The sequence below is a fragment of the Vombatus ursinus genome, unplaced genomic scaffold (assembly GCF_900497805.2).
Source record: "Vombatus ursinus unplaced genomic scaffold, bare-nosed wombat genome assembly UNPS02000577.1, whole genome shotgun sequence".
NCBI lineage: Eukaryota > Metazoa > Chordata > Mammalia > Diprotodontia > Vombatidae > Vombatus > Vombatus ursinus.
In genome coordinates this window covers 164,813-182,715 of record NW_020940355.1, presented here as the reverse complement: position 1 = coordinate 182,715, position 17,903 = coordinate 164,813, and the positions used below count along the sequence as shown (strand labels likewise).

Below are 17,903 nucleotides of genomic sequence, written 5' to 3'. Positions count from 1 at the left end.
TGGACAGAACTCATTCGTCCCTGCTTCAATCCCAGGCTCAGCCAATTAAGAAGCCTCACAGTAAATAATGGATTTTTCATAGTCTAAGCAGCCATTTATAGGTAATCACCAAGTCAGTAACTGCCCCACTTCCTTAACGAGGGGAAGAAGAAAAAAGGATGTCTCTTATAAGGTAATATTACAGATTTTCCCATTATCTAGAAAAAGGATAATTCAACCTGATGCTTACCTTACCCCAAAAGTTCATAAAAGACACTACTTTTAAACATTTTTTTCTTTATATGCAAAATAGAGATGATAATCATTGTACTTCTTTATCTTACAAGGTTATTGTGAGGGAAATATTTTTAAGTGATTACTTTGTGCCAACACTATGCTAGGCGCTGGGTTTACAAAGACTAACGTTAGCCCGCATCTGCAAGAAGCTTACATTCTACTGGGGGTGTGGTGGGGAGAGTGGATTTATAAAATATTAAAAGATAAGTAATAATAAGAGAAATTGAAGAGGGAGAGAGCACTAAAAATTCAGGGAATCAGGAAAAGCTTTTTCGACAGAAGGATCATCTAGACAGAGGTGAGGCAGTGGTGCATTCCAGGCCCAGACAGTGTTCACAAGCCCAGAGACAAGAAATGAGATACTATGTGTGACGAATATCTAGTCAACCCATTTGGTTGGAATGTATATAGCACGAAGGGGAATAATATGTAATAGGCCTGAAAAGGTAGTAAGCAGTCAAATTGTAGACTTAATTGGTGTTGAACTCAATAGAAACAGATCTATAGGCCTATAGGCCATATACTGACTTTGTTGTTTGGTCATTTTCAGTCGTTTGATTCTTTGTGACCCTTTTTGGGGGTTTTCTTGGCAAAGATACTGGAGGGATTTGCCATTTCCTTCTCTGGTTCATTTTACAGATGAGGAAACTGAGGTGAACAGGGTTAAGTGACTTGCTCAGGGTCACACAGTTAGGAAGTATCTGAACATACTTCTTCCTGACTTAAGGCCCAGAGCTCTATACACTGCACAACTTAGCACAAATTAACCTTATCTGTGTCTTATTTTATTTATTTTTGTAAGCAGTTTCCAGTTACATTTTGTTTGTTTTTTGTTTTAGGCAATTGGGGTTAAGTGACTTGCCCAGGGTCGCACAGCTAGTAAGTGTCAGGTGTTTGGTCTGAGGCCAGACCTCAGGTCCTCCTGACTTTAGGGCCCATGCTCTATCCACTGTGCCACCTAGCTGCCCCCCAGTTACATTTTAATCTGGTTCTGGGTGCACTGGGGAGTTTTGCAGGCAGGAACCTGGTAGGCTGGTGTTTGACATCTGTATTGTAGAGGACTTCAAATGCCAGTCTGAAGATTTTGTAGTTTATCATAGAGACAAGAAGGAACCATCAAAGATTTTTGAGTAAAAGAGTGATGTGATCAATCTGTGTTTTTTTGCATATCAATTTGGCATCTTTGTGAAGGATGGATTAGAGAAGGCTGATATCCTGGAGATCATTTGTTGTTTGTCCTTCGTTTCAAAGAAGCCCAATGATATTTTGCAGGAGACCAAGCAAGAGTGACTATGTAAGTGGAAGTAAGGGAACATATGAAAGGATGATGTGGTACAAGAATTATTAATCTAGAGTCCAAAAAATTGGTTTTTTAATATTTTGGTAACTATATTTCAATATTATTGATTTCTTTTGTGATCCTTTATTTTATGCATTTGAAAACATTATTCTGAAAAGGGATCTATGGACTTTACCAGATTGCCAAAGGGGCCCATCATCCAAAAAAGGCAGAGTCCCAGTTGTAGAGGTGGCATTGAAAATGATGGGGTAAAGGAAAGGGATGTATCAGTGATAACACCAAGATTCTCCAACTTGGTGGTTCAAAGAATGGTATTATCTTTCAGAGAAACAGGAAAATTTGGAGGAGGCATAGGTTTAGGGGAAAATATCATGAGTTCCTTTTTTGGACATACTGAATTTTTAAGATGCCTGTGGGACAGATGGAGATATCTAACAGGCAGTTGGTAACTCATGACTGGAGTTCAGTAGAAAGATTAGTGCTGGATATATAGATTCAGGATTCATTTACATAGATTGAATTGGATCCATGGGACTTGATGAGATTACTGAGTAAAAGTCTGTAGAGAGAGAAGGGACAAAATTCCTACACTTAATGGATGAGAGAAGAGCAATGATCCATAAATAACAACAAAAAAGGGAAGGAACAGAACCAAAAGGAGAAAGTGTCATGGAAACCAAAGGAGAGAATATGCAGGAAAAGAGGGTAGTTGACATTGTTAGAGGTCAAGTAGAATGGGGACTGAGAAAAACCTCTGAAATTAATAGTTAAGAGATTATTGGTAACTTTGAGAACAGCTTTTGTGGAGTGCTGGGATTAGAAGCCAGATTCTCTTAGAATTTAAGAAGTGAATGAGAAGAGAGCAAACAAAGGCAGTAATGTAGACTCTCCTCCTAAAAGAGGAGACGGGGAGATAAGTAGCTTGAGTGTGTGGAAAAGTCAAATGAAGGATTTTGGTTGCTTGTTTTGTTTTTAGAGAAGGGAGTGAACCGGACATACTTGTGGGCAGCAGGAAAGGAGCTAGTAGATAAGGAGAAATGGAAAATGGAAGGTTTTAAGAAAGGGAACAATCAAAGGGGGAAAGTTTTCAGAGAGAATGGGAAGGAATGAGTGAAGAGTACAAGTACAGGGATGGGCTTTGGTAAGAAGAAAGAACTACATCTTTATCAGACAGTTGAGCAAAGGAGATGAGAGAGTAAAGTAGAGAAAAAGAAGGAATTTGCAATGGATTCTAGGAGGCAAGATTCTCTGCTGAGAGGAAGGTGAGAGGATGTGGTATAGGAGGTTTGAGGAGAGTTGAGAAGGTTTTAGAATAGTCACTATGAGGAGTAGAGTTGATTGTCAAGAATGGAATAAAAGGACTGCCGTGCAATAGTGAGAGTCCATTTAATATGAGATAACATCCATTTATGGTGAACCCAGTCAGCATGGCTATGTGATTTTCACCAGAATCACAAGAGTAGGAGTGAAGAAGATGGTGGGTAAGGGCAACCCCAAAAGGCGTGATTGGCAAAAGAACAAGGGGAGAATCTCAGGGGGAGTATTTAACAAGACATGATTGACAGAAAGACAAAGATTGAATCTGTGGGACTTAAATCTCAAGAAGAGATTTAACTGTACACCAGTAGGTGTACAGTTGAATTAGTCAAAACTGAAGGGAGGAAAATAAAGCCAGAGCAGGGGTGATAGCCTGGGGTTGCTGTTTGTCCTTCACTCTCAAAGAGGACCATGACATGCAAGTGAATTGGATTTAAGTGAGGGAGGGTTGTACACAGTCACCAGCTTCACTTTCTCCTCCAGAGCTATCTGTGTCCAGTGGTGAGATAGAGATCAGGACAACTAGAGATGGGCCCTGTATATCCTGGGAAATGGGGAAGGAAGGAGGGAACAAGAATTTATTAAACACCTTCTATATGCCAGGCACTTTACTAACTGCCTTACAGAAATCTCATTTGATCCTTACAACTACCTTTTGAGGTAGGTGACTGGACATCATTTTAAGGATGAAGCATACGTTTAGGAGGAGTAATACTGAGGAGGAAATGGAAGAATAGCAGATGGTATACAGAGTGGAGAATATGAATTGCATTTTATGGAAGTAGAACCCTTATAGGTGATGGTGAGATACCATCCTTCTGTGTGGCTGAGGTAGAATGACAGTGTAGGTCGTAAAAATTGAGGAATGTGATGAATTGGGAAAATGAGTTAGGAGAGTGGGGGTGGAGATAAAACAAAGAGGCATCACATGCATATTAAATTCTCTGGGAATGAGGGCAGAGATTGGGGTGGGGAGGAAAACTATAAACCAGGTACTAAACTCCTTGAGAAAGGAAGAAGAAGGACATAAGGAACAGCAGATGATTATGACCAATATCTGTTTAGGGTTATGTAGATGGATGGAGTAAATGTCAAAGAAGAGGTTGCTGAGTGATGGTGACAGAGGGACAGTCCAGAAGCTCAAGTGAGGTGCAAGAAGCACATCTTTTCTTCCCATCATAGGATTTGAGAGAAGAAACATCTAGTATTAGAGAGATTTTTAAGAGATGAAGTATCTTTTGGAGAAAACCAGGTTTTCATTAGCTCAAGAAGGTAGAAAATAAAGTGGAAGGAGTGGAAAGTAAAGAGGTTGAAAGAAAGGGAGTTTGTTAAAAAATAACAGCAACCACAGTAACAGAACAATGGCAGAGGTTCCAGAGGTTGAAATGGAGTGGGAGGGTATGGACTATGTTGGGAGTTGGGCTGAGGTAGATAGGGATGAAAGTGATTGGGATAGGAAATGGACCCAAGATTTCCCTGGTATAGGACACATGAATGAGAAAACTCTCTCTAGGGGCAGTTAGGTGGCACAGTGGATAGAGCACTGGTCCAGGAGTCATGAGGACCTGAGTTCAGATTTGGCCTTAGACACTTAATAGCTGTGTGACCCTGGGCAAGTCACTTAACCCTAAATGCCATAAAAAAGAAAAGAAAATTTTAGTTGCAACTTGGAGAGCTGCCTGGGCCATCCAACCAGTCTGTGTTAGAAGCACTACTTGGACTTAGGTCTTTGTTGTTTCAAGGTTGGAAAAGAAAAGAGAGAGATTTTCACTTCAGAAGATGTTGACTGAATCACAGGGATGAAGGGAGCAGAAGCTCCTATAGTGGGAGTTTGCCCTCTATAGCGTAGGAGAATGAACAGTTGATTGTGGATGCTACCCTCCTCTTCCAGGTTCCTGTGATGTTTGAATATAGGGTCATTATGGGCCTTCCACTGCCTTTGATTACCAAAAGACCAGGATTTTTTATAGTCCTGAGATTCCCCTTCTGCCCTTCTACAGGGGAATAATGTGATGCTGGGGTCTCTTGGGGCTAGGCTGAACTTGAGCTTAGCACTCTACCCAGAAGCTCATCCCAAGTTTGGTGGGTAGGGCTGAAGAAGAACTAGAGAAGATACTCAGCTCTCAAATTCTAAGACTCAACACTGTGTCACCTGGCACCTTTTGTTATTGTTAACAAACCTACTACTACTGGATCGTCCATTTCATTCATCTCCTTGCTTGCTGGGAAAAGCACATTTAAGGCAACCAAATAAATTACTTTCTACCCATTTTTTTGGAGTCTTGTGAAGGATCAGTTACTAGAGCCATGTCTTTATGGGGGAAAACTAGAAAATGTTCATCCCCATGTGACCATGATCCTAAGATGGTCTTTGCTCTTAGAAGCAGTTTTCAGGGATGCAGGTATACTGGAAGCTTTTATAGACTTGTTCCAACCCGTAGAGGTGATGTGGAGGGCCCAGGGTTGTCTCAACTGCTACTGTGAGGCTTATGATATTGATCCTTCTCATTCGCATTTATTCACTTCAAATTGACCCACCCCTCTACCCACACATCCCCCATCAATGTAATTAAGATAACAGCAGATCTTATTAGATGGAGCCTTACTGTTACGACATTCTTTTCATCTTTATTCCTGAAACAAAGAGTTCTTAAATCTTGAAACAGCTAATGTTTATGATATCATCAGTTTCATACCTAGAGACCTAATGCAGGCAAATCCCCGTGTTTGCTCCACCGGATGGCCCCAGATCCCGTCTGAGCGTTGGACTCATCAGGAGAACTGAGTTTCAGTCCCAGCTCCCTAACTTGCTGTGTGACATTGGACAAGCCACTTAATCTCTGAGCTCCTGTTTCCTCTTCTGTAAAATGGAGATGATAATACTTGTACTATCCAGGGTTGTCATGAGGATCAGATGAAATAACATTTATAAAGAACCTTGTGATTGTAAAGTGCTGAGGAAGTATCAATCACTATCATTAGTATTGGAGGCTAAGGACTCCAAATCCAGCAATTTCCATCCTCAGTGAGGGGGGCCAGCTTTTGTTTGAAGGAAGAATAGTGGTCATGCTGTGAATCCATTGCTTTTTCCTAGAATGCCTCCCTGATCTTCTATGTACTTATCCAAATCTTTTCTATTCTTCAGGGTTCAGCTCAAGTCTTAGCTTTTTTTTTTTTTTGGTGAGGCAGTTGGGGTTAAGTGACTTGCCTAAGGTCACACAGCTAGTAAGTATCAAGTGTCTGAGGTCGGATTTGAACTCAGGTCGTTCTGACTCCAGGGCCAGTGTTCTATCCACTGGGCCACCTAGCTGCCCCTTAACTTCTTCTCCATGAAACCTTCGTAAATCACTCTAGCCCTTGATGATTTTGCCCTTCTCTGAACCCAGTATAGCTTGGTTGTTATATTTATTATTTTTTTCCATAACTTGGTTGCAAATTTCTTGAGGATAAGGGACCATTTCTTGTACTTCTGTTATCCCCCACAGCACTCTCACAACCTTGCGTAGAGTTCAAGAATCACTTATTCTTTCTGCTCCCTCCTCCTTCATCCATAAAGTTTGACTGGCACCAGTGTATTTCATCTTGGAAGCAGAATTTACTTTTTTAATCCTTGTGTTTTCCCCAGCAAATTTCTCTTCGTTCTAGTGTGTCATAATACATAAAGTAACCATACTCTTTTCTCTCCAACAGTATCATTTTCTGTGTGTTAGTGATCTTTCCCATCCTCAGATGTTTACCACAGACTTGATTTTTCTTTTTTCCTGTCGACAGGCTCTGTTTTGATTTTTCTTTCACCTGACCCAAAATAACCTGTTGCTGTCATCATATATATGTATTTACATGTATGCACTCATAGCCTCCTTACTGTGTTGTGAGTAAACAAGATATAATTAGTGTTTTATTGTTGTTATTAAACATCTATGATGCCTTTTCTCCTAGAAGCCCCAAGCATTTTAAAGTTTACAGGCATTAGTCTAAAGAACACCCTTGTGCAGTAATAGGAAAAAAAAAAAACAACTTGTCAGGTCACTCAGAAGAGTGGGGAGGAATAATCCAGTGAAAAAGAGTGAATACAGGTTCAGATAATGTGTTCATGCGTAGAGTAGGAAAAGTACTATATTGTCTTAATTTTCTGCTTGGGGAATATAGGAGCATGATAATTTGTTCTTATAGTTTGGCAGGCATGTGGGTACGTGTTCTGTTAGTCAAGCATCCTTACCCACACCTAATGTGCTTTGAATATACCTACCTGACAGGAAACATTCTTCCTTAGCTGGCATTTAAGGCTCTTCACAAGCACCTTACTCCTCTCCATCCCTTCCTCTCAGTACTACCTTGCCTCTGAGTATTCATATGTATCATTTCCCATGCCTTGAACACTCGTTCCCTCTGTTTTGAGCTGTTCGAAAGAGTGGACTGACTCAGAAGTTGAGGGACAGGGGAGAAGGTCCTCTCCTTGGTGACCTTCAGGCAGAAGCTGGCTGACCATTTGTTGGGAATATAATGAGGATTCCTTTTGTGTATGGCTTGGACTAGGTGGTTACTTAGGTCCCTTCCAGTTCTCAGATTCTGTGATTCTTTATCCCTATTGAAATACTTTTCTTCCTTTAAAACTTAGCCCAGCTTCCACCTTTTCCATGAAGGCTTCCCTGAGTCTTTCCACTTTTCTGATTTTCCCTCCCTAACCCCCAGCATGAACATGTTTTCTCTATTCTCAAAATTTCCTGGAACGCTTTGTCCAGATCTTTCCTTTGCCCCTATCAGATTCTAACTTGTATCGTATTTATTTGTGCATATTCTCCCAGTAGATTCTAGCTCCTTGAGGGAAGGAATTATGCCAAGTCAAGTCAACAAGCATTTATTAAGCATCTATTTAACGGAAACTGTGGTTAAGTGCTGAGGATAAAAAGAAGGGCATAACTCAGTCCTTGTTCTCAGTGAGCTCTCAGTCTAATGGAGGAGATATTACACATACAGTTAGGCACCAGCATTAAGGGAGATTGGGTAAGGCTTCACCCAGAGGGTGAGATTGTAGCTGAGACTTGAAGGAGGCCAGGAGAGGAAGGAGAGAATTCCAGTCATGGAGGACAATAGTGAAAATGCCTAGAATCAGGAGATAAACTATCCTGTTGGAGGATCAGCAAGGAAACTTGTGTCATTGGATTGCAGAGTATGTAGACAGGAGTAGTATATAAGAAGACTGGAAAAGTAGGTGGAAGTCAGATTATGAGGGGTTTTTAAAAGTCAGAGAATTTTATGTCATTTTCATTTTTGTATTCTATTTCTTTAAGTGTTCTTCCTCTGTATCTTGTGCTGATTAATCTCTTATCTTATGTTTCCTTAACCTTGGCCTTTCTTAAGCCTACATCTTTGGTTCCCTTCCTTACCTGGACCCTCCCCGTGGTGATTTCTTCCATTCATGAAGTTGCAACCATTTCTTTGACATGGATGATTCTCAAATTATCATCACTAGCTGTGACATTTCTCTGAAACTAGAGTTATGTTGCCGGCAGGACATTACCACCTGTATGTTGCGTTAGCACTTCAAGTTCAACATGAATGAAACTGAACTCATATTTCTTCCCACCCTCCCTCCAGAACCTGTTTCTCTTGATTTCCCTATCTCTGAGAGAATGGTGATATCATTGACATTGTCACCCGAGCTTATAGCTTTGGAGTCATATTTGACTCGTCCCTTTCCCTCATCCTACATTTCTAATCAGTTGTCAAGTCCTGTCAATTTTATCTCCAAAGTATCCCTGGTATGCGTCCTCTCCTTACCATTCCTACTGTCACCACCCTAGTCTGGGCCCTATTACCTCTCCCCTGTTTTATTATGGTAAGTTTCTGACTGGTCGTTCTGCTTCCACTCTCTCCTCCCTCCACTTATCTTACACACCATTGCTAGCTAGTTTTCCTAATACAAAGACTTGATTTAGTTACTCTAGTGTTAATTTTTGATGAGCAATCAGAAGAAATCATTGGCGACAAAATAAATGGGCTTGGTTATACCAATATGACAATGGCAGGAAGTTGGAGGTGTTTGGCTTAGGACAGCTTGCACTGTTTATGGCCCGAGGGCTGCTTGTGGCTGGCTAAAGGATTTCGGGCAGCCCTTGAAAAAATGTAGGGTTGCCACTGTGCACGCTCCTGTTTGTCACATGACTTGTGGCAACCAACTATCATCAGTCTGTCTCTAGTCTAATCTATCTGCGTCCAAAAGAAGTTTAAAAAGAAGAGTTGTGCAGGTTTGACTTAGGAGGAAAATTATCTACTTACTCCCTCTTGGATGGCCGCTACCCTGTAACCCTGTTGCTCCCCTCTAGTCTTTCTCTCTAGAATTAGCCCCCTTTCTTGGGGGAGGGTTTTCTTTAAACTTTTTGTGGGAAGGAGGCCTTCTGAAGCCTTGCAAATACTTTTTCAGGGGAATGATTCTCAGTCCTTATTTAAAAGTCTCTTTCACCCAACTCCATTGTTTAGCTTCCCACTACCTATCTTTTCCACTTTACTTTCTCTGGTATTATCTGCTTTGGGAAAGGAGGAGCTGATCCTCTACTCTCAGCCGTAGGTTTCTCCAACCTTGATAAATTGTGGTAAGCCCCTTACTTAATGATAAAGCGATTTTGCATATAAAAAGGCAGTATCTCCAGGATTAAATGAAAGTGATTAGTGTAAAAAAATGATAATATATCAGATAAAGTTCTATAATCTATAAGGAACTGACACATATAAGACTAATAATATACATTCCCCACTGGAGGAAGAGGATATGAACAATTCACAAAGGAGGAAATATAAACCTTTAGTAACCACATGAAAGATATTCAAATTTCTCAACCATCAGGGAAATGCAAACCAAGGCAACCCTTAGATGCCACCTAAAACGCAGTAAGATAGCACAAATAACAAGCGAAAATAGTAAAGATTCATTGCTGGTGGAACTGCACATGGTTACAGACTTTTTTAGAAGAGAACAATATGGCACTGGATATATAGTAACAAAACTGTTCAACCTAGTGATTCCATTGCTAGGAATTTTTCCCCATATCCTCATAAAAGAGACTCATCTGCATAAATATATCATCAATAGCTTTCTTTGTCATAGCAAAAAGAAGCATTTATATGTTCAACAGTTTTGAGAATAGCTTAATAAATTATGATGTCTTCATGTAATAGAATATTGTGCTTTTTTTTTTTTGGTTAGGCAGTGGGGTTAAGTGACTTGCCCAGGGTGGCACAGCTAGTAAGTGTTCTGTGTCTGAGGCCGGATTTGAACTCAGGTTCTCCTGAATTCAGGGCCGGTGCTCTATCCACTGCGCCACCTTGCTGCCCCAATATTGTGCTATTTTAAAAAAATAAATATGAAGAATACTAGGGAATAAGGAATGACCTCTACAAGTTGATGTAGAGTAAAATCAACAAAACCAGAATTGTATATGTTTTGATTGCAGATATATATCAATTAAAGCCATCTATTCAAAAATAATTTTAAAAAAAAGAAGAAAGGAGGAAAAACTGGGCCCAAGGTGATCGAACTTTTTGTCAGCCTGGAGGAGGACAAAAGTGCTGTGTTTTTTTAATTTTGTTTTTGCTTTATGCACTTGGTTCTAGCTTTTTAAAGGCTAAGAATTTTTACAATAAGATTTTACTCTTTGTTTTACATTTATTTATATTTGATGATGATTGCTTATCATTTTCAGATATATACAAAAATCTTTGATTCTCCATCCCTGTTATTAATTAACAACTTAGTAAGCGCCCATTGTGTGCCAGAGACTGGGGATACAAAGACAAAATTGAACCAGTCCCTACCCTCAAGGGCTTATGTTATATTGGGGAGACACCTGTGTACATAGAGGCAAGTAATAATAGAAATGAATAGAACGGAGTTTTTTGGTGGAGGCACTGAAAGCTGGGAGAGATCAAGAAAATGCTTCCTTAGAGGTAGCTATTGAGTTGAGCTGTGAAGGAAACCAGGAACTCCACGAGGGGTAGGTGAATGCGTTCTAGGCCTGGAGGACAGCCTGAGCAAAGGCAAAGAGATGGAGGGTGGGGTCTCCCATAAGGAACTGTCAGAAGGCCATTTTGACTGGGCTGCGCCGAACCAGAAATGACTCTGCTTCATTCTCAGCCTCATTTCTTACTGTTCCTTTTCACGTAACCTCAATCAAATAATCTCTTTGATATCTCTTGAATTTTGAATTCTGGGCTCTCCACATCTCTTTTTCTTTGCTCATATCATCCCATGTGCCTGTAATATTTTGAGAAATTTATAGTCATGTATCATTCTTTGAACTACAGGCCAATTAGGATAAGGTGCTCTCCTTTTTATTTATCCTTTAGGAAAGGAGTTCATTACTTCGAAAATGGTATGATCTGATGATAAAGAATAAAGATGACCTTGCCAAGATAATCACAGCTGAAAATGTGAGTACAGTGAGTAACCTGTCTGACTTCCTTAGTGGTTACCCTGGTCAGTGGCTTTCCCTGGCTTGAAGCTATCCTGAAAATCAGTAAGTAGTCAGTAGCCAGGGTGATGTATAAATGTGCTACCCTGAAACTAGGAATATATATATATGTGAAGGGCTCAAGTTAGGCTCTCCTCATTTTCTCATGCTAACAAATAGGAGAGTAACTTTAAGTAGAGGTGGAATGACCACCTGTTGAATATGTTATAGAGAGGTTCCTGTTCAGATATGTGTGGAACAGGATGTCTCTGGCATCTCTTCTGTGTGTATGTGTGTGTGTGTGTGTAGGTGTATCCAGGAATCCTTTGTTAAACAAAAGCTTTTATCTTCCCTTTAATATTGTTATTGTGGTGCAGTGAGAGATGAGTAAATTAAAATAATAATCCCCAGCCCACTGATTAGCTAGTCAAATATTCCAATGGATCTGTGGTCTCATTGGCTTGGAAGTTCTCTCTTAACAGTGCAGATCATGACCCATCCTTGCCTGCCTCTGTGACTCTTGTTCATGTCCATGTCCAAATTTGGCACAGGGGGTCCATCCATCTTGCTTGGGACCTTCCTCATTTTTTGATGACATTGGGAAGAGACCAAGGAAAATACTTAGGCTAAACAACTGTCATCCCTTGTTCTTGCCCAACCCATATTTTTTTCACCCATACATTTTCCTAAATAGCTATGAAAATTGAAAATTCGTGCACCAAATGTAGACTTTTACTAATATAAGATCATGGTATAATTACGATTATTATTGTGATAATATAATGATTATAATAATTATTGTGATCATTATTATTATAGGTAGCACTTATATAACGCCTGCTGTGTGCCAGGCTATGCTAAGGGATTTACAGGCATCTTATTTGATCCTCACAACAGCCCTGAGGCTAGGTGCTGTTATGATCCCCATTTTACAGTTGAGGAAACTGAGACGAATAAAGTTTGTTACTTGCCCAGGGTCACACAACCAGTTAAGTATCTGAAGCCAGATCTGAACTCATCTCCCTTACTCTAAGCCCAGTGCTCTATCTATTGTCACCTAACTGACATAAACTCACTTTTATTTCCTTCACCTATTGTGATACTGTTTTCTAAGACCCATGATAAATTGAGGAATTCCTCTGCAGGGAGAAGATCAGTGAATTGTGAAATTGGAATACACTGACTAAAGTCTTTTAAAATTTGAAGAATACAAAAAGCATACACGAGCCTTTTCTTTTTCTTTTTGTTTTTGTCTTTTTAAAATTCTGAACTTAACAATACTAGCCTTTTGGATATTGGAGATATCAAAGATGTGACTTCATCATGCATTTTTTAAAAATGATGTGTAAGATCTACAAAGGTCTCATGATGGAAAATGCTATCCACTTCCAAAAAAAGAACTGTGGAGTTTGAATGCAGATGGAAGCATACTATTTGCTATTTTTTTCTTCAGTTTTATTTTGTTACCTGTTTCTAATAGTTCTTTCTATTGTTTCTAATTCTTCCATACAACATGACTAATGTGAAAATAGGTTTAATAGGAATGTATATGTATAGCCTGTATCAGATTGTGTGCCATCTTGGGGAGGGAGAGGGGGAGGGAGGGAGAGAAAAATTTAAAACTCTGCTTATGGAAGTGATTGTTGATAAATCAAATTAATTTTTTAAAAAAGCAGCAAAAAAAATGATGTGTGAGAATGTAGGCACATGTAGAATGGTCTAGTAGGTAGACTTTGGAAGTCAGAAAGAATCCTTCTGACATTAGCTGTGTGACTATGGACAAATCATTTAACTAACAACACCATTGTTAGCTCGTTTTAGAAAACTGTAAACTGTAAGCTGTAGGACACCCTCCGGTGGTAGGAGTCCTCCCCCCCTACCCCTGGCAAACCCACAAGTCATTCAGCAATGGATGTATCTTTTATATGCTTCTGGTTTAATTTTAGGGAAAGCCCCTAAAGGAGGCCCAAGGAGAAGTTCTTTATTCGGCCTTTTTCTTGGAGTGGTTTTCCGAAGAAGCACGACGCATTTATGGAGACATCATTCATACCCCTGCAAAGGACAGGCGGGGCCTGGTCCTGAAGCAGCCTGTTGGGGTGGCTGCCATCATCACCCCAGTAAGTGGAAAGATTTGCTAGATCTTGAAAGGATCATTTATAGGGAAATGATGAGATTCATCAAATAGTTTATTCATTCTTCAGTGTGAAAAGATGTACAGCCATCTCTATACATTTTTGTGTTTCACATTCTCGTTTTTGGTTATATCACAGGTTGGCCATTGATAATTAGAATTTTTGGAGGTTTGTGGCAAAATCACAGACAATGCACGTATGTAAAGAAAACTAAAATAATTTAGTAGGTCATAAATGCATAAAAATGGTATATTATTAATCTGTTTTTATCATTTAACTACCATAAATATACATAAATTTACTATAGTGAAATTTTGTTAGAAGTTTCAGTGCGCTAAAGAACTGTGGCTATGTACTCTCCTTGTTTCTCTGCTATTGCGTAGTTTTCTCCATGGTGCTTTATGTAGGAGAAGGAAATTTGGGAAGCAGCTGCAGTGGTGGCTGCAGAGACTTGTGTGGTGTGAGGTACTGATCTCTCCTGAGTAGAAACTGCAACTTTTCTATGAGTGCAGTGGGTTGTTTTTCTTGTTTTGTGTGTTTATTAAATGTGATCAGAATTATTAAAAGTAAAGGTTTGGTGTGGGGCTTAGAGTTATTCACAGTTTTTCACATTTATAGTGGACCTGCACCCCAAACTCCACAAACGTCAAGGGACGATTGGACTCCTCCTAAAGTTGCTGAACCTGTTCTTGATTTTCCTGATTCCTTTTCAAAGTTACGTGGGTTTATCACTCAGTAGTCCTGTGATAATTTTAGATATGGCAATGATGGGTGGGAGTACATTTTTTAAAAGTAAATGGTTAAGAGTCATATAGGGATGAGTGTTACTGGAATGCAAGGGCCTTATTTAGGGGAACGATAATTCAGTGGCATGATGACATATCCTAATGATATATCTTTGTACTTGATTTAATTAAGTTGCTTTCTTAAGCCTAATTTTATGTTCTGTAACTCTCCAAACTGTAAAAACTCCTTTTGTAATATGGGTCACATTTTGCAAAGTGTTTGCTTAACTCATGGTAATTATCATCAGCAGCAGCAGCAAATGTAAAGTCATATAATCTTTCATACACAAAGCTAGAAGAAACCTCAAAAGTCATCTACACCAGGACTTCTTGACTCAGGGTCCACAGATCTCTACAGGATCCATGGATATCTAGATTTCAGGGGCTTCATGAATTTGGATGGGGAAAAAATAAACATCCTTATTTTCACTAACCTCTAACTGAAAATTTGTATTTCCTTCGATTATAAGTTTAAAAAAATTCTGATAAAAGGCTTTGCCAAACTACCAAAGGGGTCCATGACACAAAAAAGAATTAGGAACCCCTGATCTAATCCTTCTCTTAGCAAGAGCATGAACCCTGCCTACAATATCCCCAACAGAGTGGTCGCTCAGCCTGTGTTTGAAAATGTCTCATGACTAGAACATTGCTACCCCCACACTCATTTTTGAACAACCCTATTTAGGAAATAATTTTTTTTTATATTTAGGCAAAATCTGTTTCCTTTTAATTTATTAGTGTGGTGTTTTTTTTTTTTTCCCCTATCCTCTGAGACCAAGCAAAATAAATCATTTGGGACAATGTGGTAGCCTGTAAAGGGCACTGGACTTGGAACTGGAGTAGCCACCTTGCTACTGGCTAACTGTGTGACCTTGGACTAGTGAGTTCCTTTGCTTTCCGGGAATTCACTTGTACGAGTTGATCTCAAGATCCCTTAGAGTTCTAATGATGTCGCTTAAACATTTGAAAATAGCTGTCATGTTCCTTCAGAGTCTTCTCTGGATCCCCAGTGTCTTCAGTTAATCTTTGTAATAACATAATTTCAAGTCTTCTTACCACCATAGTTGCCCTCTCGTGGATGTGCTCCTGCCCGTCAATATCCCTTCTAAAATGCATTTCCCAGAACTGAACTTGATACTCCATCTGAATGTAAGGGGAGGGAAAGGAATCAGCATTTATATAGCACCTACTGTATGCCAGACACTGTACTAAGTACTTTATAAATATCATCTCATTTGATCCTCACAACAGGCCTGTGAGGTGGATGCTATTGTGTGTCCCATTTTACAGTTGAGAACACTGAAGCAAATAGAGGTAAAATGACTTGCCCAGGGTCACATAGTGGGTAAGTGTCCAAGGCCAGATTTGAACTTTGATCTTTCTGACTCTAGACTCAGCCCTCTATCCCCTCCACACTCTAGCTGCCTATATACACAGATACATGGATAGAATATGATAGGACTCTCACCTTCCTTTGTCTAAACTCCATACTTTTATTATTAGGTCATTCTACTGATTTATACTGAGCTTATAGCCCCTGAAAACCCCTAGACCAGAGGTTCTTAAGCCATTTTTGTGACGTGGCAGTCTGATGAATCCTGTGGACCCCTTCTCAAAAGGTTTCAAAATAATTGAAGAAAATGCTAAATTTCAGTTAGAGGTTAGTGAAAATAAAGATATCATTTTTTCCTCAGACAAGTTTACAAACTTCTTGAAATCTGTCCACTTCCCTCTAGTCCGTGAACTCCACACAAGAATCTCTGCATTTGATTTTTTGCTGCTGTTGTTGTTGTGGGTTTTTTTTGTTTTTTGGCTAGGCAATGAGATTAAGTGACTTGCCCAGAGTCATACAGCTAATCAGTGTCAAGTGTCTTCAGGATTCAGCTCAAGTCTTAACTTTTTTTTTTTTGGTGAGGCAATTGGGGTTAAGTGACTTACCTAAGGTCACACAGCTAATAAGTGTCAAGTGTCTGAGGTCAGATTTGAACTAGTCCTCCTGACTCCAGGGCTGGTGCTCTATTCACTGCCCCACCTAGCTGTCCCCCCTGCATTTGATTTTTAAGACAATAATGCTTGCTCTTCACATCCTCCTCCAACCTGTACTTGTACATTCAGTTTTTTGAACCAGAGAACAAGATGTTATAACTGGGTTCAGATGCCACTCTCCCCTGTAATGTCTCTGTAATCCTGGGCAGAGTATTCTCAGTGCCCCTAAGAGTATAAGGTACAGAATAGTTGCTGATCTTTGTCGATGGGCAGAGGGCATTTTCTCACTTGATGCTCCATATATGATAAAATCACAGGCCTAAAAAAAAAAGTGAGACTTTCTCCCTATTGATTTTCATCTTGTTAACTTTTAGCCTGCCCCCAATTCTAGCCTGTCAAGATTGTCATATATTGTGATTTTATCATGTAGAGTATCAACTCTCCTTCCCAATGTCATGTCTCGTGAAAATTTGTTAGGCAAGACATCTGTGCCTTCATTCAAGTCATTGACAAAAATGGGAGCATTTATAGGAAAGGCACTATGATTAATGCTCAGGCTGTAGAGAAGTATGGTACATTGTCCCTCTGCCCTTACGAGAGTAGCCTACAGTCTAGATTGGGAGCCCAGACGTTACATGAAGAGATCTATTCAGTTAAGCAGTTTCTTCTTACCTAACCTTTCTTGAACTGCTTTCTGCTCTCCTCTTTGTAATCCTAAACAGTTTCTCCCCACATCATAGCTAGGTTAGAGGTTCATAAAATCACAGCTTTAGAGCTAGAAAAAAGAAGGGACCTATAGAAATCACGTAGTCCAACCCTTTCATTTTACAAATGAGGAAACTGAGGACACATGTAGAGAAGTAACTCACCCAAGTAATCTCCTAGAGGGAATTTGAACCAGGTCTTCTGCCTCCAAACCCACCACGTTTTCTCTCCCCTTGCATGGTATGGTTCCAGGCTGTCTTCCGTCTATACTAAGGTTCCCGAAGAGGAACAATGGGATCTTCTTCTGTCTTTAATGATCTCTGCCATTACAGCATTTCATTCCTGCAGATTTTTTTGTTACTTTTGTTAATTACAAAAAAAAAAAAAAGAAGAAAAAGAAAGAAAAAGGAAAAAAGTTTCTCTTCCCAGTAGGCTTTGTATCTTACCTGTAGAGTTGTCATGTGTCTGGTAGCAGGGCTCAGTATGGTGATTAATCCATCTAGTAGTCAGTAAATAACTCATCCTCCAGGGGACAGGTTGATTAAGCAGACATTTCTCCAGAACTATCTTATAACTTCTTTTTTTCCCTCTTTGTGACTGTAGTGGAATTTTCCCAGTGCTATGATTACCCGAAAGGTAGGAGCAGCTTTGGCAGCTGGTTGCACAGTGGTGGTGAAACCTGCAGAAGATACACCTCTTTCTGCCCTGGCTCTTGGTGAGGTGAGCAAGTTTCTTCATGTATTCATTCATACATAGGATTATAAACTTAAAATCAGAAAGGACTTTATAGGCCATCCAGTCCAACCGTTTAAGTCAGTTATTAAAGCTTACAATGTATCAGACACTATACTAACTGCCATGGGTACAAAGAAATGCAAGAAGCACCCTTTGCTCTCAATAATGTTATAGTCTGAACACACACACACACACACACACACACACACACACACACACA

The 17,903-nt window shown here is 39.8% G+C and overlaps 1 protein-coding gene across 1 annotated transcript in view; it reads left to right on the top strand.

The window, feature by feature from the left end:
* ALDH5A1 (aldehyde dehydrogenase 5 family member A1) overlaps positions 1-17,903 on the top strand; it is a 40,620-nt gene that overhangs the window by 1,478 nt on the left and 21,239 nt on the right. The window contains exons 2-4 of the mRNA XM_027874041.1: positions 11,237-11,320; positions 13,287-13,457; positions 17,552-17,668. Coding sequence (XP_027729842.1) covers positions 11,237-11,320; positions 13,287-13,457; positions 17,552-17,668 — 372 coding nt within the window. The remainder of the gene's footprint in view (positions 1-11,236; positions 11,321-13,286; positions 13,458-17,551; positions 17,669-17,903) is intronic.